We start from the raw sequence: 21849 nt of genomic DNA, 5'->3' as shown, positions 1-21849 counted from the left end.
AAAAAAAAAAAAATGATAATAATCATAATGCTTGAACTCTAAAAATGATGTTTTCAATGTAGTGTATTTCCTAGGCCTGTTAAGCCAGAGCTCTCCTACCTCTGAAGCATGAGACAGGGTCACTGGCTTGAGTTTGACAGACAAGCACAAGGGCCATCTGCATTTCTTCAGGACTGGGCATTTTCTCAGCATCTGTACATTCACTCCGGGGTTTAGTATATTTTACAGCCTTTGCACAGGACCTTAAGTCCAAGAGGTTAGTTTACTTTTGGAGAGTTATTTTTCTAACCAAAATGACACTTATTCACTGTGGTTAGTAAGGTCTCTGCCCTTAAAATCCAGCCAAGTTTGATGAAAAAAAATCAGTCAACCCTTACGAAGTTTAGGAATCAGTATGGTTCATTAATTCATATTTATATTAGCCAAATACTTTGACTTGATTTGGTAGAAAATATTTTTGTACAAGTGTCTAGTAGACTGTTGAATCATTTCTAGACTGTTGAGTCATTTCTTGGGAGGTTAAATAGAAGATATTTTCAGTATTTGTGGTTTTAAAAGAAGGACTGTCTCTAGCCTAATGAGTAGTGATGGTAACACAGACCCAGGGAGAGGAATCTTGGGGAGCTGCTGCTGCTGTCCGGCACTTGCACACCAATTGGCAAGTGTTGGCCTGATCAACAAAGTATGGATTCTAGAGGGTAGAATGATGATATTCCTCTGTAGGAATTCAAGTCCTATGTAATTGAGGCGAAGGTGTCTGGTCAGGGCAAAAGAGGAACTTTGAGGCTCTCAAATACATTTTAAGAATTTTTAGTAAGCCGTGTTGAAAGTTTTCAGCATCCAGCATTGAGTAGCCATTTCCCACTGAAACGATACAAATAGACATAATCTGTGACAGTCTGCAGAGACATGGAAGAGAGGCAGAGTCCATCCCCAGCCAGCCAGGGTGGAGGGTGCCCCAAGGGTGGGGCCCCGTGAGAGCCTGTCCTTGCATGGAGGGCTTTTCCCTTGGGCTGAAGGTTTCACAACTGTGCACAAGCCTCCCTTATGAATCCTCAGTTGCTACACTGAAAGTCCTTTACAATACCTCAAGTCTTGTGGTTACAGACCCTGGGGACGAGGGGATGGGAGGAGAAGTGTGGTAAATTCCAAAGCAGGGAGGTTCAGGAACCTCCTGCCTCAGGAAATACCAAGGTCTCCCAATAAATGAAATCAGTCTGTGTTGTTATATTTATCTACAAATGATAAAGTGAATATAAAATCTGGGATTAAAGAAAATAAAAACAATTGAACAGATCGACTGAGTACCTACTGTGTGAAAGGCCCTTTGAATGAAGAGAGGTATAAATGTAACCCAGTGTCCCAGACCTCCAATGTTGGACCTCAAAGTGAGGCCTGATTTTTTCCCATACTTGAATTACAATAATTTAGTAACTGGCTCCCTCACCTTGCAATCAATAGGGATCATCATTGGAAAGTCTGTCTTTCAAAGAATTCCTTGGGAATATTTCCAAGAATTCTTAGTGTTGTTTTTTCCTGTCCTTATCTGCCTGCTGGTGCTCCTCTAGGCCAGATGTCACATCCTAACTGCATCAACAGCCCCACCTGCTGGTCCCAGAGGCCTCTGTTGCTGGTGCTGACGCTTTGGCCAGTCTCCAGACATGCTACTGGGAAGCCCACTCTCTCCATGGCCACTCTGGGGGCTGGGGCAGGTCTTTTCTAACTTGCCCAGAGCACAGGACTTACACCTTCCCTAAGCCTTGGGACTTATCCAGTCCAGACTCCTCTTTGCTTCTGGTGACTTGACTGTCAGGAGCTGCCATTATCCTTTCCTGCAGTCTGACCTGGTTCTGTGCCACACAGGTCCACCCGATACATCTCATTGTCATTGAGCCTCAAAGAGAAGAGATGGGGTTGTGGTCTATTTCCACTCAGGGGGCTTTATGTAAACTCATGGATGCAGTGAGATGTATGGAACTGGGAGTGCCCAACTTTACTGAGAAGTATCCAGGATCAAAGCACCAGTGGATTATTGGGGCAAGGACACTTTACTTCTTCTGTCAGAAGCACTTGTCTGCTTACAAATACTCTAAGGAAACCTTGGATAAGCGAGAAAGACGCAGCCTCTGCTGTCACCTGTGAGGGAGCAGCAGTGTTGAGGGAAAGGCTTCATAAGCAGATGGGCGGCATCTGTGGAGACTGAGGTGCTAGAGGAAGGATGGGGGCTGGGGGGGGGGGGGAGGAGGGGGGAGAAGGAAAAGATGGAGGAGGGGGGGGGAGGGGGGGGGGGGGGGGGGGGGGAATTGATGACCGGGAAGGAAGGGTACCAGACATGTGGTGCGAGACTAAGCTTTGTCCAAGGCAACACTAAGGAAGGGAACTTGGAGGCATCTAGATTGCTCCTCATGTGATCAAAGAGGAATCTGAGACCACGAGAGATGGAGGGACTTTCCTAAGGCCATTCAGTGAGATAAGCCCATTAAAAAATCTCCAGCCCATTCCCAGGTGTTCTTTCCATCACATCTTGCTGCCCTCCCTGGGGGTGAAGGAAGAGAGTGAGGATGAAATTGCAGACAGACTTTGAAGGAAGGGGAGTCCGGGTGTCTCCTGATCTCCCTGCTGAGGTGACTTCCATCTTCAAGTCACAGGTGGCGAGGTCTGCCGAGAGTGGGATGATCCTGGCAGCATGCAGTGAGAGCATGATCATGTTGAGCTGTTAGCACCGTGTGAGTTATTTTACATTGTCCTCTGTGGACAAAGGGATGATCCAAAGCTATTGGCATAAGGCACCTGGGGTGTCCAAGGCTTGTCTTCCCGCCAGAAATTCTTAATCATGCAGTTAGAGAACTGGTTGTCACAGACACATGTAGCAGCCATTTATCCAGAGCCTGTTCTGTAGTATGAATCTTGGGGACTCAAGGCTACATGAGATGTAGGTGTTCCTGCCCCAAAGCAGCCTTAGGTGAGAGGTAGAAGGACATTGCCAGTAGGGACACAAACAAGAGAAAATGCAAGACCAAGAGACTCTTAAAATTTAGAATCATCAATCAGTCAGTTGTTGTTAAACCAATTCACTTTAGTGGAATTATACAGCAAGCTGGTCAGGGTCTGTCTGAAATCCTGGATAGGTCTTTAAACCATGCACTTCAGTACACAATGGGCTGGTGGTGACAGTCTCCTCACTGAGCCATCTGTATGTCTCAAAGCAGGGCACGGAATTTAAAACGAAAGGCCATGAGAGCAGCTGCAGGCATGAACGCCTTCACTCTGACCCTCAGCTTCTCTGCAGCCACCTCTGGGGCACAGGAGGAAAAACAGAAGCCTCCCCTGGCAAGTTCTGAGGGAAGAATCAAAGACACAGAGTACAGTATGGCTCAGCCCAGTCCCTAACTGAGTACTGATGGACTCGGACAGACTTGGTATTCAGACAGAACGGAGCTATTCTCTGGAGAGACGCCTAGGGTTGTGCAGCTGGACTCACTTTACGACTTCAGATCTCAAACAGGTGTTGTTCTGTGGTGCCAGATAATCCTAGTAAAGTCACTTTCCTACACCCCCGGAAGACCATTTCCTGTCTTCTCCTCTTCTCAGGGCCCAACATCCCTCTCCAGTCTCAGCTGATGATCATGTCTCATGTTTCATAGTGAAAGAAGATGGGAATGGTCCAAGGTGACCTCTTTCCTCTACTGATTTCACCAGCCCCTGCACTTGGTCTCCTCCTCTGCCTTCTCCCGGTGGCTCTGGAACAATCACCCTGCACTGCTCTCGGGTCAACACCTCCACTTATCCCCCATCCATCCTTTTTACCTCCTCAAGAACTGTTCTCCTCCACTTACCCTTTTCTTTCTCCACATCGGTTCCTCCCTGTACTCAGCCATCCCTATCAGCATGCCAACATCATGTCTTAATATCACCCATCTTACCAGCAACTGCTCCATATCTCTGCTTACTTTCAAAGCGAAATGTCTGAAAGAACTGTCCATAATTAATGTCTCCAATTCAATGCCTCCTTTTTCTCTCAACCTATTCTCTTGGACTTTCACTCTGTCCCTCTTGAAATGACCCTGATTCAGGTCTCCAATGCCCGACATCTTGCCAAAGCCAAAGCCCTGTCATACCAGGCACAGGTGGTCTCATGGAGGCCAAGAGGAAAGGAAGTCCTTTTACCTGGTTTTCCTTTTACTTTTTTGATCTCCTTTGCCCTCCTCTTTGACCAAATCTCTCCTGGTTGTGGGGCCAGGGGCACTGTCTGCCCTTTTTCCTGTCTACATCTCTACCTAAGCAAGCTCATCCAGTCTTATGATTTTTAAGTACTGTTTAAATGCTTGATATGATCGAATTTACATTTCCAGTCTGAACCTTTCTACACGAGCTTCAGGCTGTTATGTCTAATAATCCCATTGATTTGCCCCTTAGAGATCTGAAAGGCATCTCAAACTCAGTATGTCTAAAACCAAACTCTTGATTTTCTACCCCAAACCTACCCTTGCTCCATTTCAGGAAATAGCATCATCATCTATTGATGATGATGTCCAGGTCCCCAACAGTGGGACCATTCTTGATTTCTCTCTTCCCCTCAGACCTTGTATTAGTTTCTTAAAGTTGCTTTAACAAATTTCCTCAATTTGGGTGGCTAAACACAACCAAAATTTATTCGAGCTGTTGGCAGGGCCACGCTTTCTGAGGGTTCTCGGGGAAAGTCCCGCCTTGTCTCTTCCTAGCTTCTGGTGGCACTCCTTGGTGTTCCTTGGCTGGTGGCATCATAACTCCAATCTCTGCCTCTGTTATCACATGATTTTTTCCCTCTCAGTGTGTCTGTGTCCAAATTAACCTATTCTTACAACTACACCAGTCATTGGATTTAGGATCCATTCTAATCCAGTGTGCTATCTTAACTTGGCCCCATCTGCAAAGACCACATTTCCAAATAAAGTACCATTCACAGCTTCTGAGTGGGCATGAATTTGGGGGGAACACTATTCAATTCAGTACAGACCTCCACATCTGATCAATCAGCAAATCTTAGCCCCTCCATCTGCAACAGTCCTTTCCATCTCCTGCTACAACCTTTGTCCAAACCTGCATCACCTGGATTACTCCCTCTCTCGTGGTCTCTCCTTACCCCAGTTTTACCCCCTCTAGTCCACACTACACATGGCAGCCAGAGTAACCTTTCCAAAGTGTAAATCAGATACATGTATCCCTGAGCAAAACCTTCTGGTGACTTCCCAGCACCAGAGAGTAAAATTCAGCTCTTTAAGTTGGCTTAAAAGATGCTCAGTGACGGGCCGGCCCGGTGGCGCACTGGATAGTGCGCCGCTTGGGAAGCGCGGCGGCACTCCCGTCCGAGGGTTCGGATCCCACATACAGACCGGCTCCCGCCCACTGGCTGGGCGAGGCGCGGGAGCAACACCGAGGCTTGCGATCCCGTTGCCGGTCCCCGGTCCGGTACGGGGGCAACACTGAGGGTTGCGATCCGTTGCCGGACACGGAAAAAAGACAAAAGACAAAAAAAAAGAAAAAAAAAAAAAAAAAGATGCTCAGTGACGGGCCGGCCCGGTGGCGCACTGGATAGTGCGCCGCTTGGGAAGCGCGGCGGCACTCCCGTCCGAGGGTTCGGATCCCACATACAGACCGGCTCCCGCCCACTGGCTGGGCGAGGCGCGGGAGCAACACCGAGGCTTGCGATCCCGTTGCCGGTCCCCGGTCCGGTACGGGGGCAACACTGAGGGTTGCGATCCGTTGCCGGACACGGAAAAAAGACAAAAGACAAAAAAAAAGAAAAAAAAAAAAAAAAAAAAAAAAAAAAAAAAAAAAAAAAAAAAAAAAAAGATGCTCAGTGACTTTATCCCCTCTCCAACATCACCCCCTTGTCCTGCCCTGATATTCACTGGGCTCCAGCCTCACTGGGCCGCCTTCTGTGCTTCAGTCATGCGGAGCTGTCTCAGCCTTTACATTCATTGTTCCGTCTGCGCGAAACACTCTTCCCTCAGATCACATGATCGCCTCATTTGCCGCGTTCACGTCCCAACTCATGCGTCCTCTTCTTAGAAATGCCTTCCCCAACCCGACCTAGCTAATGTGCCCTCTCTCTCACATTAGCCTATTTATCCTTCACCTTTTCAATATCTGAATATCAGTAGTTCTTTTCAATAGCTCTCCTTTTCAATATCTGGATTTACTTTATTTATTTGTTTATAGGTAATAGTATCATTGGCATGACTTATTTATTATTTCTGTCTCCCCCCAGTAGAATGTAGGTTCCCGTGAGTAGCTTTCCTTTTTCACTGTTGTACCCCAGCTCTTGCAAAAGTGATCGGCACAAAGATGCCTAGTAAATAATTTGTGTCTGACTAAAACAGGCTGGCTTTGTGCTTTGTGACCCCCTCCCCCACCAAGGAATGCTTCTAATGGTAAAACCTACCATTTTTAGCCATTAAAACCATTTTGTGTAAATTCTTATATGTTCACAGTTGAGGGGGAGAAGATGGCCTGTTTTCATCCTCCCTCCCAACCATCTCTAAAATTCTCTGCTTTGGCATCTTCAGAATGTCTCAACTAATTCTGTGGCCTGCCCCCATCTCCCTGCCCCTTGCATACAAGGTGCATGCTCATTCACAACTTTCCACACACTCTAAACATGTCCCCTCTGATAAGAAGCCGTCACTTACTCTCCCCATCTCCGTTCCCCTGGAAAAGCATTTCTAGATGTGTGCATAGGATTTTGTAGAAGGTTTTTTAAAATTGGCACTATTTTGTTATTATTTATGTTTATATTATATTTATTTGGTAAATATATTATTTACCTAATGCCAAGGATATGAATATTGTCCCATGCCAGGCTTATATGACATCTTATCCAGAGAAGGTAGCTAACGCCCATCAGGGAATTCAAACTAATGTACGGAAAAATCTTCCTCCCTTCCTTTTTCACATAGTTGGTTATGAAGTTGGACAGAAAAGAAAATGATCAGAAAATTTAAAGTTTGTTCTTTTTGTTTGTTTGTTTCTTGCTATTCTGCATATTAGCCATTTCTAGAGCATTCACTGTATTTTCAAAGGCCTTTTTGGGTAGTACTGGTTTTGCTGTCCAGAAACTGGCCAAGAGTATTATATTTCTTTCATTGTTTTTTAAGATTGCTGTTTTCTAGTTTTCTGAGTAGTTCAAGTTATCATATTTTCCCACAAACCTGAGTCATCTTTAGTTTCTAGCCTCTTTCCTTCTTACATCAGGCAATTTTCTTGAAAAGTCATTTATTTATTTATTCTGCTTTTACCATCTGTGACCTTCGGTGGCTATTGGATTTCTCCGAGTCTCAGTTTCCTCATCTGTAAAAATGAAGAACATGTTTTATGCAATTGCGAGAATTAAAAGAATACACAAAGGTTCTCAGTCTTATTTTAAACTCAATATATAGTTATTCTTTTAAGAATCTAAACAGCACACATTTAAAAAAAGAAAATCCATAAGAACAATTCAGTTGGTGGTCTTAGTTACTGATTTCCTTGGAAGATGAAAGCAAAGGAAAGATACTGATTTTACCATTCTTCATATATTTTTCATCACAAACCATGATACATCTGCTGAACTTCTTTTCCTCAGTCTATGAGAATATATTTTTTTATTGTTACAGTTAATTGCACTCAGAGAAAATCTTGGGTTAACCTCAGTAGGAATGAGAATTTTAAAACCGAAGGATAAGGACACAGTTATAAAAAGGTTTTTAAAAAATACATTTGTTCATTGCCTCATTAGTGTCTTACAAATAACACCTTTAGAAACCGCCCCTTCACATTCCTGGCTAGGTGCTTTGAGTGGGAGCTTACCTCCCCCACCCCTACCTTCTCCACAGCGATGACTTCATAGAAGGCATACGACACAGTCTGTGTCAGTAAAATGTCAGGATTCGTTTGGGGGCTTCCAGGATAGAGACTTCCTCTCTTCAATAGAAGTTACCAGAAAAAATGCCCCATTGTCTTCTGGATGGTGTGATGTGAGGTTATAAGACTAGCATGGCCTTCCCAATTTTTGCTACCTGGAAGTGACAGCAGAATTAGAGCACCAAAGAGAAATAGACAGAAATGACATCATTTGCTTCTGAGTCAGATAGGATCTGACTCTAGAACCATCTCCAGATATATGACATAGTAATTCCCTTTTCACTCCAGGCCAGTTTGAGTTGGGTTTTCTGTCCTGTGCAAACAAAAGATTACTAACTGTTATTCCATTATGAGTCAGATAGGATCTGACTCTAGAACCATCTCCAGATATATGACATAGTAATTCCCTTTTTACTCCAGGCCAGTTTGAGTTGGGTTTTCTGTCCTGTGCAAACAAAAGATTACTAACTGTTATTCCATTAAAATGGAAGCAGTTAAATGTACCAGTAGATTACTATGGCAGATTTCCTACCCTATCCAGATTAAAGTTCAGCTTCTGTAATTGTACCTATTATTCTAGATCATCTCTCAAGAAAGAGTATGTCAATTCATAGACTCAGTTACACTGTTAACATGATGTACAGCACCGCATATGTGCAAGTCTCCTGCTGGTCTGCATTGACCTATTTTTTTTTTTTTTTGGCTTACTAGCTGTGTGACCTTGAGCAAGTTACTTAACCTCTTCATGTCTAGGAAAATATTCTAGACTTGGTTCAGTGGGCATTAGGGAGATAGTAGAATTACTTGCACTGGAGCAGTAACAAGTTAAAGGGGTATTTAGGAAGATTATTCTGAAAGAGACAGGCACCTTGCTCATTTCTAGGGTTTTGAATTGTTCATTTTTGGTGTTTTGCTTGTTTGAAGGCTATCTCCTCTCCCTTTAGAGAGCAAACTGCATGAGAGCAGGGAGCACATCTCTTTTGTTCACTCAGCACCTACACAGTACCTGGAACATAGTAGGTGCTCCATAGACATTGACTGAATGATTGAATTATGGATGTAGGAGGGGTAGAAGGACAGAGAGAATGGAGAAAGGGAGACGATCTTGGAGACAGGAGCTGCAACCCATGTATGCAGCACCTAGACTTAGGATGGTGGCAGGAGAATGGAGGAAAAGGGATAAATCTGACAGCTGCTGCCAAAAGTTAATAGGATTTGTTGGCTGAATGGGAAACACCAAGGAGAGACAGAAGAGTGAGGTTTCCCATCTAAGAGGCTGAAACCATGGTTACCTTAAGTCAACAGGAAAGTTAGGATGGAGAGGAGTTGGAGGGAAAGAAGCCTGCACTTGATTTTTGGATATGTTTCTTATGAGAGGGAATGTGTCATTAACATGAAAATGGCTCATAGGAACCTTGGAATGAGGGATTTGAGGAAATGTTGGAACTGGACATGTCTGGTTGGAGTGTGTAGAAAAACCATGAGAGGATCATGTCCCTAAGGGAGTGAGAACTGAATGGGGTTAACTTGAGAAGAGGCAAAAAACCAGGGAATGAGGCAGAGGTGGACAGACCAGAGGATCCGGTGGCAGGTGGAGAATGAGTGTTTGGTGACAGAGCAAAGGGGGACCATGACAAGAGGAGAAGCATCATCCTCTGCTGTTTCAGAGCAAAGCATGGACTTGGTTACCCAGGATTTCTGGGAAATTAACGCAGATCATTTAGCATGGTGCTAATAAGAAGATTGTCTATATCAGTCACTTTCAAACTTCTGTATTTCAACCCACTCTAAGAAATAAATCTTACATTATGACCCAGGATACATACACACACACGCAAACACACAATCACACAATTAAAACAGAAGTTTGACTAAAGAATACTCACCCTCACTATGTCCAGTTTACTCAGACAGTTTTCATCTATTTTTTTTTAATGCTGGTCATAATGCATTAAATTGATTTCAGTTCCCATTAATAGGTTACAACTGGAAGTTTGAAAAGCACTGATCTATATAATGTCATGTAAGAAATGTAATGAGTTTGGGAAAAGAGCACATTTTGAGGAAATGTAAATTCCAGTTAGGTAAGTAAATGTTTGGGTTTAAAATCCATGACGGTATGAAACATGTGGTGCCACGCTCTCACTCTTCAAAATTTAGAAGAGAAATAGAATTAAAAGGAAAGCATTTACGTTTCCAAAATATCCAAATAGCCTCTTCTTGTACAGCTTCAAGTGTTGATTTACCAACTTGCCGGAGAAATTTAAAGCGTAAACTTGGAGACGTAATGAAGAGTGCTGTGGCTGTGGAAATGGACAGACCTGGGCTCGAATCCTGATCCTGACAGTTATTAGTTCTGTAACCTTCGCCAAGTTTCTTAACCTCTTAGATTTTCTGTTTCTTTGTCTGCAAATGGGGACAACAGCACTTACCCTACATGGTTGCTGTTATCTTTGTAGAAGCCAACAATACTTATGGTTCTATCCCCAGCACTTGGGGTCATGCAATGAATGGCAATTATTATTGTCCTTAGTTGTGAGGGTTAAATTGCACACCACTTGTAAGGCTCCTAGCACAGTGCCTGGCACAGAGCAGCAAATAAATATCAATGATCTTTCCATGGCAGCAACCGAAGAGTAGAAATATGGTTATAATCCAAGTGCACAGAAATATACAAACCAATGATATGTTTTTGTCTTGCACATGATTTTTCAGAAAGATAGGTACGGGGTAAAGCAAAATGCATTGATAACATTGAGGCTCTTGGACAGATTGTGTCATATTGATATAAAGTGAAAAGTGATGGATCACTGAAATGGCATTATTCTTAATTGCCCCACCAATTAAAATACTCACAATGCCTTCATTTGGCAAGACTAAATTTATTAAGCACCGATCATACCAGTCACTGGGCACAAAAACACAAGAAACAGTTCCTAGAAGACAGTTAAAGTAACCAATAGTTCTTGCTTACCTCCCCCTAGGCAGCCCACCACCATGGACCACTGATATCAATAAGTATCATCCCTGTGCATTTTGGTTCTTCTGATTCTACTCTAACTTTCCCCACCAAGGCAGAAAGATGGCTTAAAGATGCTTTGTTGGCATTAATAACAGCTCTGTGGACACTTCTTGGTGTCACACTTCTTGGTGATCTGCTGTCACTGTTAAAATACTGAACCATATTCAAGAATGTCCTTATCTTTCACGGTTTTTCCTAAGGTAGCCTCAGGGTGGTTCTAACTGGACTAGCCCATAATCCACCTATATGTAAACTTATTTCCATCTCACTATTATTTCTACTTGCCTCTTACAAAGTAGGCAGTGAAATTGGCTGAGTATCACACCATTTGAAAAATAAAATGAAAATTTCCCTCCTTTTCCCTATTTTCAACCCCTTTGCCTCCCTGCCACTATTTGCTGTATTTTCTGCTTGTGATAGATTTCAAATAAATAGTCATCATGGCAATATGGTGAAAGAATGACCTTTATTCAGAGATACGGCATCTACAGAAACTTTCAAATCACTCCCATTGCAAGGGATACAATTTTTGTTGAGAAAATACCTGCTGAGTGCCTGCTATGGGTAAAGCTGAAGGGCCTACCAAGGTGCCTGAGATAAAATCTCTTCACTAAGTACTGTGTGATCTAATTAGAGAGACAGCTATAGGGATGGAATGACTCACAAGGTGTCTGGGGGAAGAACCATGAGGTTACATCTCATTCTTCAGTTCACAAGTATGGTGGTTTGATACTTATCACTTTTCCAGGTGATGTGGTTTGCCAAAATTAGCCAGTTTGACCAGACCCAAAATGAGAAAAGAATATGCATAATTTGGAAAGACGGAAATCTCAGGGTGACAGTATTCCATATACGTGACATTAGTAAAGTAGACTCTTGTACATGTAGAGTTTGGTTGTGCTGGTCACACTTGACAAGTGAAAGATGTTTAAAGCCCCACAAATATTTGCTATTGGCTTTTCTGAAAAATGGCACAAGGACTTTTTGGAGGTTGATCTATGATTCTAAGACTCGATGGCTTCCACATGGATAATGCCACCAATTAGCTGCGTTGTTCATATTTAAATTCAGAAATAAATATTGTCCAAGCAGCTCTCAATTTAGATGGTGGCTTGCAAGGAGGAAATCTGGTAAATTGTGGAAGATTGTTGCAGACAGCTTTAAAGACCATGAAAATGGGGAGATAGGCATGTCTAATCAGAAGCATGTTGGAATGGACCTTGATGTGTACATTATAGCAAGAACATATGGATTAGCTTCGCACGTGAGAGACAGTTAAGGTGATTGTAGAAATGAGTAAGCAGCAGGCACTTTTATAAAACTTGATCTATCAGGACCTGCTGCAGGTATGCCCCTCCGACAGGTGGTTTGTGTGTCTCGCTTAGAGCATTTCTAAGTTGTCAGTGGTTTAAATAGAATTGAGAGTATATTTCTCTCTAAGATGAAAGATTTCCATGTGTTGATCAAGCGATGCAAAAAGGTCCTTCATGAAGGAGATGGACAGCTTGATGTCCACCAAATCTTTCCTGTTTTCACTTATCCTTATAATTTGCATATCATTAGAAGTGTATTGTGAGGGCCACTGGGCCAAGGGAATGGATGGACGATGCTAGCTATAGGTGGGACATAATTATAGTAAATATTCTTTTATTGAATGCCCTGGACTTATTCCTGTTTTGCAGGAATGATTTCATCTTTAAAACAACTTTATGTAGTAGCACTATTCTCCTCATGTTATGAGTGAGGAAACTGAGCCACAGAGAGTTTAAGCCCTGGACTGCATGTACTTCTGGTCCATCCTGGAGCCATATTAGGGGTGGCCTGCCATGTGAGGGGTAGAGTGGAAGGTGTGTCTCTGGAGCCTTCCCTGCTGGATTCTTGGTGCCCCTGCAGCACTTGGAAGGCTGGACCCGCCTGCAGCTGATCCCTCCACTCTTTCCAACTGGATGTGATGGTTCTGGCTGTGCTGAGCATGCATTGTTGAAGACCATTTGAGACAGTGCTTGGTTAATTTCCAAAAGAATTTTGAGCCCTGCAAATGGCAGATCTTATGAGCTCTGATTGGCAAAGAGATATTCTCAAGCTTTCCAAGCTGATCTACACAAAAAAACATAAATAACATGATATTAGAAGAAATTACAAAGAACACCCAAGCAGGATAATCAAATCCTAACCTAAATGGTAATAGAGGTTGAGATGTGAATTTTTGGAAATATTGAAAATTTGATAAAGAAACCCCCTTAAATCGTCTTTAAACATGTGATACTAAATAATTTGGAAAGCACTGGAAAGTTCCTTCTATGTGTCTGCCTGTCTTTCAAAGAGGTGGGCGTCTCCACCCACCCATGACACAGACACAAATGGACCAGTGGAGGCAGATGATTTTTCTAAAATACATTAAAGGGAGTAGCAGCTCTCTTAAAATTGCTTTTCTCTCCTAACATTTCACTTTGATTTCTATCTTTCTGTCCCTTCCTCATTCCCATCTCTGACCCATTCTGTCCTCTTCTCACTAATTAGCCATCTTTATGCAAACACACCTCGGAGATATCGTGGGTTCGGCTGCAGACCACCATGATAAAGTGAGGTCATAAGAAAGAAGGTCACAAATCCCATCTCTGACCCATTCTGTCCTCTTCTCACTAATTAGCCATCTTTATGCAAACACACCTTGGAGATATCGTGGGTTCGGCTGCAGACCACCATGATAAAGTGAGGTCATAAGAAAGAAGGTCACAAGAGTCTTTTGGCTTCCCAGTGCACGTATGTGTTATATTCACCCTATACTGTAGTCTGTTGGGTGTGCTGTAGCATTATGTCTCAAAAAGTAATGTACGTACCTTTATTTAAAAATACTTTATAGCTAAAAAATGCTAAAGATCATCTATCGGAGCCTTCGGCGAGTCATAATCTTTTTGCTGTGGAGGGTCTCACGTTGACATTGGAGGCTCCTGACTAATGAGGGTGGTGGTTGCTGAAGGCTGGGGTGGCTGTGGCAATTTGTTAAAATAAGACAACAGTGAAGTTTGCCACATTTATTGACTCTTCTTTTCATGAAAGATTTCTCTGTAGCATGCAATGCTTTCTGATAGCATTTTACCTACAGTAGAACTTCTTTCAGAATTAGAGTCAGTCTCAAACCCTGCTGCTGCTTTATCAATTAAGTTTATGTAATATTCTAAATCCTATGTTGTCATTTCAACCATGTTCACAGCATCTTCACCAGGAGTAGATTCTATCTCAAGAAACCACTTTCTCTACTCATCCATAAGAAGCAGACCCTCATTTGTTACAGTTTGATCATGAGATTGCAGCAATTCAGTCACATCTTCAGGATTTACTTATAATTCTAGTTCTCTTGCTATTTCTACCATGTCTTCAGTTACCTCCTCCACTGAAGTCTTGAATTCATAAAAGTTATTCATGAGGGTTGGAACCAACTTCTTCCAAATTCCTGCTAATGTTGATATTTTGATCTCCTCCTGTAAATCACAAATGTTCTTAATGGCATCTAGAATGATGAGTCCTTTCCAGAAGGTTTCAATTTACTTTGCCCAGATCCATCAGAGAAATAACTACCTATGGCAGCAATAGCCTTACAAAATGTATTTCTTAAATAATAAGACTCAAAAGTTGAAATTACTCCTTGCTCCATGGGCTGCAGAATGGATATTGTGTTTAGCAGGCATGATTCATGAAAACAACATGAATCTCCTTGTGAATCTTCATAAGAGCTCTTGGGTGACCATGGTCAATGAGCAGTAACATTTTAAAAGATTTTTTTTTTTCCTGATCAGTAGGTCTCAACATTGAAATGATTCATGAAAACAACATGAATCTCCTTGTGAATCTTCATAAGAGCTCTTGGGTGACCATTGTCAATGAGCAGTAACATTTTAAAAGATTTTTTTTTTCCTGATCAGTAGGTCTCAACATTGAACTTAAAATATTCAGTAAACTATGCTGTAAACAGATGTGCTATCTGTCATTCAGCCTTGTTTCATTTATGGAGCATAATTCTTAACCACCCTAGGATTTTTAGAATGGTAAATTGGCATTGGCTTCAACTTAAAGTCACCAGCTACATCAGTTCCTAACAAGAGAGTGAGCCTGTCCTTGGAAGCTTTGAGGCATTGACTTTTCCTCTCTAGCTATGAATGTCCTAGATGACCCCTTCTTCCAGTAGAAGGCCGTTTCATCTGCATTGAAAATCTTGTTTAGTACAGTTGCTTTCATTGATAGTCTTAGCTAGATCTTCTGGATCACTTGCTGCCGCTTCTCCATCAGCACTTGCTGCTTCTCTGTGCACTTTTCTGTTATGGAGACGGCTTCTTTCCTTAAACCTCATGAACCAATCTCTGCTAGTTTCGAACTTTTCTTCTGCAGCTTCCTCTCCTCTCTCAGCCTCCACAGAACTGCAGAGAGGTAGAGCCTTGCTCTGGATTAGGCTTTGGCTTAAGTGAATGTTACAATTGGTTTGATGACCTATCCACACCACTAAAAGTTTCTCCATATCAGCAATGAGGCTATTGGACTTTCTTATTGTCTGTTCACTGGAGCAGCACTTTTAATTTTCTTCGTGAATGTTTCCTTTGCATTCACAACTTGGCTGTTTGTTACAAAAGGCCCAGCTTTTGGCCTGTCTAGGCTTTCAAAAATGCTTTCCTCACTAAGCGGAATCATTTCTGGGTTTCGATTTAAAGTGAGAAACGTGCAACTCTTCCTTTCACTTGAACACTTAGAGGCCATTGCAGGGTTATCAATTGGCCTAATTTCGGTATTGTTGTGTCTCAGGGAACAGGGAGGCCTGCGGAGAGGGAGAGAAATGGGGGAACTCCTGGTCAGTGGAGCAGTCAGAACACGCAACATTTATCAATTCAGTTCATCTTGTATGGGTGTGATTCGTGGTGTCCCAAAACAATTACAATAGTAACATCAAAGGTCACTGATCACAGATCACCATAGCAGATATGACAACAATGAAAAAGTCTGAAATATTGTGAGAGTTACCGAAATGTGACATGGAGACACAAAGTGAACACACGTTGTTGGAGAAATGGTGCTGAAAGACTTGCTCGAAGCAAGTGTAAGAACCTTCAATTTGTAAGAAACACAGTATCCGTGAAGTGTAGTAAAGTGAAGCTCAGTGCCAGGAGGTGAGCCTGTGCTCGCACATACGTGTGTCAGCGCCTCTGCCTGACCCCACTTTTTCAGTGTTTCAAGAGCTTTCAACTTTCATCCTTCAGAAAAATGGACTTCTTATTCCCCAGCTCTCACTCCAGGCCTCTGCTCTACTTTGATTAATCTGAGCCTTCCGATGTGCCTTCCCCATTTACCATGCCATCTCCCATTTTCATCTGCTTTCCATTAGAAATAACACGTATATTCCCACTGGTTGCTTCAACGATATCTTTGCCTTTGAGTTCTGCCATTTCACTGCTTATCTGGCTGTGGCTTTCACTTTATGTATCCTGCTTGGGACTCTCTGTGATTCCTGAAGCTGAAGATTCATTCTTTCATCAAGTCTGGAAAATCCTTTTCCTGTATTGCCTCTCTCTGATTTCTGACAATCCTACTGGACACATGTTGAAATTTTCATTCTTTTCTCTCTATTTTTTTAACCTTTCTTTTTTGTTTTTTCATCTCTTTAGCTCTTTGTACTGCATTTAGGATAATTTTCTCAGATCTGCTTCCAGTTTGCTTTGTTTTTATTCAGCTGTGTCTAATCTATGTTTACTTACCCGTAAAGTCTTAAATTTTAACATGTCTGCTTTTCAAGAACAATTGAAAAATAATTCTATTAATTTGAAGAACTTTTATGTGCTTCTTAAAAAATCTTTTTAAAATACCTTTTTTTCTTACGTCATGTTTTATTTTTGATATATTCCCAGCAGTGGGATAGCTGGGTCGTATGGTAGGTCTATCTTCAGCTGTTTGAGGAACCTCCAAACCATTTTCCATAGGGGTTGCACCATTGTGCATTCCCACCAACAGTGTAAGAGAGTTCCTTTTTCTCCGCAGCCACGCCAGCACTTATCTTTCAGTGTCTTTTGGATTTTTGCCATCCTAACTGGGGTGAGATGGTATCTCAGTGTGGTTTTGATTTGCATTTCCCGGATGCTGAGTGATGTTGAGCATTTTTTCATATGACTGTTGGCCATTTGTATATCTTCCTTAGAGAATTGCCTGCTTAGCTCTTTTGCCCATTTTTTGATTGGGTTGCTTGTTTTTTTCTTGTAAAGTTGTTTGAGTTCTTTATATATTCTGGATATTAGTCCTTTGTTGGATGTGTATTTTGCAAATATTTTCTCCCACTCTGTTGGCTGTCTTTTAGCTCTGTTAATTGTTTCTTTTGCTGTGCAGAAGCTTTTTAGTTTGTTATAGTCCCATTTGTTTATTTTTCCTTTGGTTGCCCGTGCTTTTGGGGTCATATTCATGAAGTCTGTGCCCAGCCCTATTTGCTGAAGGGTTTCTCCTATGTTTTCTTTAATAAGTTTTATTGTTTCGGGGTGTATATTTAAATCCTTGATCCATTTTGAGTTGATTTTAGTATATGGTGAGAGGTATGGGTCTAGTTTCAATCTCCTGCATATGGATATCCAGTTATCCCAGCACCCTTTGCTGAAGAGGGAGTCCCGACCCCAGTGAATAGACTTGATGCCTTTGCTGAAGATCAAATGGCAGTGAGTGCGTGGGTTGATTTCTGGGTATTCTATTCTATTCCATTGATCAGTGTCTCTGTTTTTATACCAGTACCATGCTGTTTTGGTTATTATGGCTTTGTAGTATAGTTTAAAGTCAGGTAGAGTAATACCTTCAGCTTTATTTTTTTTTGCTCAGCGTTGCTTTGGCTATTCTTGGTCTTTTGTTATTCCAGATAAATGACTGTATAGTTCTTTCCATTTCTGAGAGAAATGTCATTGGAATTTTGATGGGGATTGCATTGAATTTGTATATTACTTTGGGTAGTATAGTCATTTTCACTATATTGATTCTTCCAATCCAGGAGCATGGGATGTCTTTCCATCTTTTTGTATCCTCTCTAATTTCTCTCAGGAGTGGTTTGTAGTTCTCGTTATAGAGATTTTTCACATCCTTAGTTAGTTCAGTTCCTAGGTATTTTATTTTTTTGGTGGCTATTGTGAATGGGCAGGCTTTCTTGATTTCTCTTTCTGCTTGTTCACTATTGGTGAATAGAAATGCTACTGATTTTTGTGTGTTGATTTTGTATCCTGCTACTGTGCTGAACTCTTTTATCACCTCTAAGAGTTTTTTTGTAGATGATTTGGGCTGTTCGATATATAGGATCATATCGTCTGCAAACAGGGACAGTTTGACTTCATCTTTTCCAATCTGGATGCCCTTTATTTCTTTCTCTTCTCTGATTGCTCTGGCTAAAACTTCCAAAACTATTTTGAATAGGAGTGGTGAGAGTGGGCATCCTTGTCTGGTTCCTGTTTTTAAAGGAAAAGCTTTTAGTTTTTCCCCATTCAGGATGATATTGGCAGTGGGTTTATTGTATATGGCTTTGATTATGCTGAGATATTTTCCGTCTATGCCTAATTTATAAAGGGTCTTTGTCATGATTGAGTGTTGGATTTTATCAAATGCTTTTTCGGCGTCAATAGAGATGATCATATGGTCCTTGTGTTTGGTTTTATTAATATGGTGGATCACATTTATTGATTTGCGTATGTTGAACCAACCTTGTTTCCCTGGGATGAATCCCACTTGGTCGTGGTGAATGATTTTACATATGTGTTGTTGTATTCTGTTTGCTAATATTTTATTGAGGATTTTTGCATCTATATTCATCAGGGATATTGGCCTGTAGTTTTCTTTCTTGGTTATATCTTTATCTGGTTTTGGTATCAGGATGATGTTTGCTTCGTAGAATGTGTTTGGAAGCTTTGCTTCTGTTTCAATCTTTTGGAATAGTTTGTATAGAATCGGTGTCATTTCTTCTTTGAATGTTTGGTAAAATTCTGCTGTGAATCCATCTGGTCCCGGGCTTTTCTTTGTTGGGAGCTTTCTGATAACATCTTCAATCTCCTTTAATGTTATTGGCCTATTCAGGTTTTCTATATCTTCTTGGTTTAATTTTGGAAGCTTGTGTGAGTCCAGAAATTTATCCATTTCCTCTAGGTTTTTGAACTTGTTGGCATATAGCTGTTTATACTTTTTATTTTAACTTCTCATCTACAGGCTCAGACCACACAATAGTGGTTCAGTCTGAGCTTCAAACTACATGAGATGGGCTGTGGTGATCAATTCTCAGGGAGGCTCTTTTCCCCACCCACACTGAGATCCAGGCTGAGGCAGACAAGTTTCTTTCTTGTCTTCTTTCGTGGATAGACATTTTTCCTAATTCACTCTTTCACAGAGGGGTGGTCCTGTGGGAGTTCCAGCTTTATGTGGGAGTCTCCGTTCCTACCACCCCGCCCCAACTTCATGAAGGCCCTGGGGCTTCTTCCACCGAACCACATGGGTGTTTCAGTCCAAATCCCCTATTACCCCCCCACCCCCAGAAAGCCAGCGTCAGCTCAGAGGCTTGGTTCTGGTTTTCAGATCCCTCACGTGTTTGACCCTGGAAAATTCCTTACTTTCCTGAGAACTCAGCTATGCATTTAGAAGGATATGTGTTATATTTTACTCAAAATTTCTAAGTTTTTAATAACGAAAGCTTTTTTTTTCAAGACAGTCTGCTAACAGCACATCATCAGCATCCTCTGAAAGAATGTGAATGTCGACTGCAGGGTGGAAGATGCCTGACTATATTCAAAGAGGAGTGAAGAGAGGGGGCCACTGCCCTTTAGAAACTTACAGATTTTTCTTTTTATTTTTTGTCTAACTCTCTCATAAGCTCTGGGGACTGTTCATTCAGTCACTTACTCAATCATCCTTACATTCATATCTCATCAAATAAATACTAAGTTCCTACTATCCAGGCTTTCATTCATTTATTCGTCAAATATATATTGTGTACAGTATCTGCTACATGCCAGAGAGTTTTTAGCTCAGCAAAAAATATATTGGATCCCTGTCTTCTTGGAGGACGCAGATATTGATCAGATAATCACCTAAATAAGTGTAAAATTGCAAATGTAATGCGTGCCCTAAAGTAAATGTATATCGTGCTGTGAGATATGTAATGGGGGAGTCATCCACCTCAGGCCAGGAAGGGCTCATTTAGGGAAGTGAAATAAGAAGCAAGAGTGGCTTTCCCTGAGTGAAAAGGGGAGCGATCATTGATTCAGGTATGGAGCAGTGTGTGCAAAGGCCCTGGGGTGAGCTGAAGGACTAACAGGAGGGTGATGAGATAGAAGAGGACATAGAAATACATGGTTCCAGGAAAGGCAAAGAGGAGCTAGGGGCAAGCCATGGAGGACCTCGTAGTCTGTGTTAAGAAGTTTTATATGTATTATAGGAGCCATTGAAGGGATTTAAACACTAAAATGACACATCCTAATGTGCCCTTTTAAAAGATCTTTCTGACTTCAGTGAGGACAACAGATTTGAGGAGGCAAGAGTGATAATGGACACCAGCCGGGAGGTAACTGCAGCCTAGATGAGAGTTGCTCGTAGCTCAGCCATGGTTTTGGCTTTGTAGGTAGGAAGACATGGACAGATTTGAGATTTATTTAGCAGGTAAAATTATAAGAAAGCTGCAGAGGGATGGGATAGGAATAGCTGGTGCAGAGAGGACTCAAAGACACTGAACCAATATTGAATTGTAATCATAGCTCACATTTATTGAGCTTTCACTACTGCTCCAGGTGCCATTCTAAATGTTTAACATGTATTAACAAACTTAATCCTGCAACAACTCTATGAGGTAGGTCACTTATTATGTCATGAGGGACGTGAGGAAACTGGTCACCAGGGAGATGATCTAACTTGCTAGGCTGGGAAACTAGCCATTTGAACCCAGGCAGTCTGGCTGTGGGTTGCATCCTTTAAAATTTTATTTTATTTTATTTTTAATTAACACAAAATAATTATATATATTATATGTTTGTGGGGTACAATGTGATGCTTTGATATATGTTTACATTGTGGAATGATTAAATCAAACTAACAAATCTATCACTTCACATTTTTTTTTTTTTGTGGTGAAAACTTTAAAAATCTACTCCTTTAGTAATTTTGAAATATACATTTTTAACTATTACATTTTAAGTAGTATGTGGCTATACTACTACTCTATATATGGATACATGATAAAGAATTTGTATCATGTATGAGCCATGATAAGGGCTCATCCACCTACAAATATTGGAAACGTTATTGATAATATAATTATTTGAGTTCAATAGTATAAGTTAGTGCTGACTCAAATAGTTTGTTAAAATTCTTCCTTGGCTTCATATTGTAGAACAAGACAGGCATAAATGGGGGTGTAATTAGAGCAGCTTTAGCTTTAATTAGTGGCCTTTAACAAATGTGTGCACATTATTCATTTAATTGCACCTGCAGCCACATGGTGCACTTGGTGCTGAGAGTTAAACAGGTGAGCAGAATTCTGCCAAGAGGTGTCATTTGTGAGTTTCATAAACCAATGTCCTAAAATAAGTGACCTTTTCCAGGTCCCTGGGAATTGACTTTAACTATAACACATGTGCGTGTTTCTTTTCCTCCTAAGGATTTAACACTGAGAGAACATGCGACAAGGAGTTTATTATACGGAGAACAGCCACCAATCGAGTATTGAATGTCCTCCGTCACTGGGTCTCAAAGCATGCACAGGTAATTCAGTGGCTTCATTGGTTACTTTCAAGGATTTTTTTTATATCAACTTTTAAGTCGTTACACGTGTAAAACACCTCTTGACTCTTTGGAGTTAGGAATTTTTTTTTTTGTCTTTTATGTGACCGGTAAGGGGATCACAACCCTTGGTTTAGTGTCGCCCGCACCACGCTCAGCCAGTGAGTGCACCAGCCATCCCT

At 41.5% G+C, this 21849-nt stretch overlaps 1 protein-coding gene across 1 annotated transcript in view; it reads left to right on the top strand.

The window, feature by feature from the left end:
* Positions 1 to 21849, top strand: part of RASGRF2 (Ras protein-specific guanine nucleotide-releasing factor 2) — a 257973-nt gene that overhangs the window by 193312 nt on the left and 42812 nt on the right. The window contains exon 18 of the mRNA XM_008566610.1: positions 21546 to 21649. Within this exon, the coding sequence (XP_008564832.1) occupies positions 21546 to 21649 (104 nt within the window). The remainder of the gene's footprint in view (positions 1 to 21545; positions 21650 to 21849) is intronic.

The sequence above is a fragment of the Galeopterus variegatus genome, unplaced genomic scaffold (genome assembly GCF_000696425.1).
Source record: "Galeopterus variegatus unplaced genomic scaffold, G_variegatus-3.0.2 Scaffold254, whole genome shotgun sequence".
Classification (NCBI taxonomy): domain Eukaryota; kingdom Metazoa; phylum Chordata; class Mammalia; order Dermoptera; family Cynocephalidae; genus Galeopterus; species Galeopterus variegatus.
The sequence above is the reverse complement of the archived record's forward strand: the minus strand, read 5'-3'. Positions and strand labels throughout refer to the sequence as shown.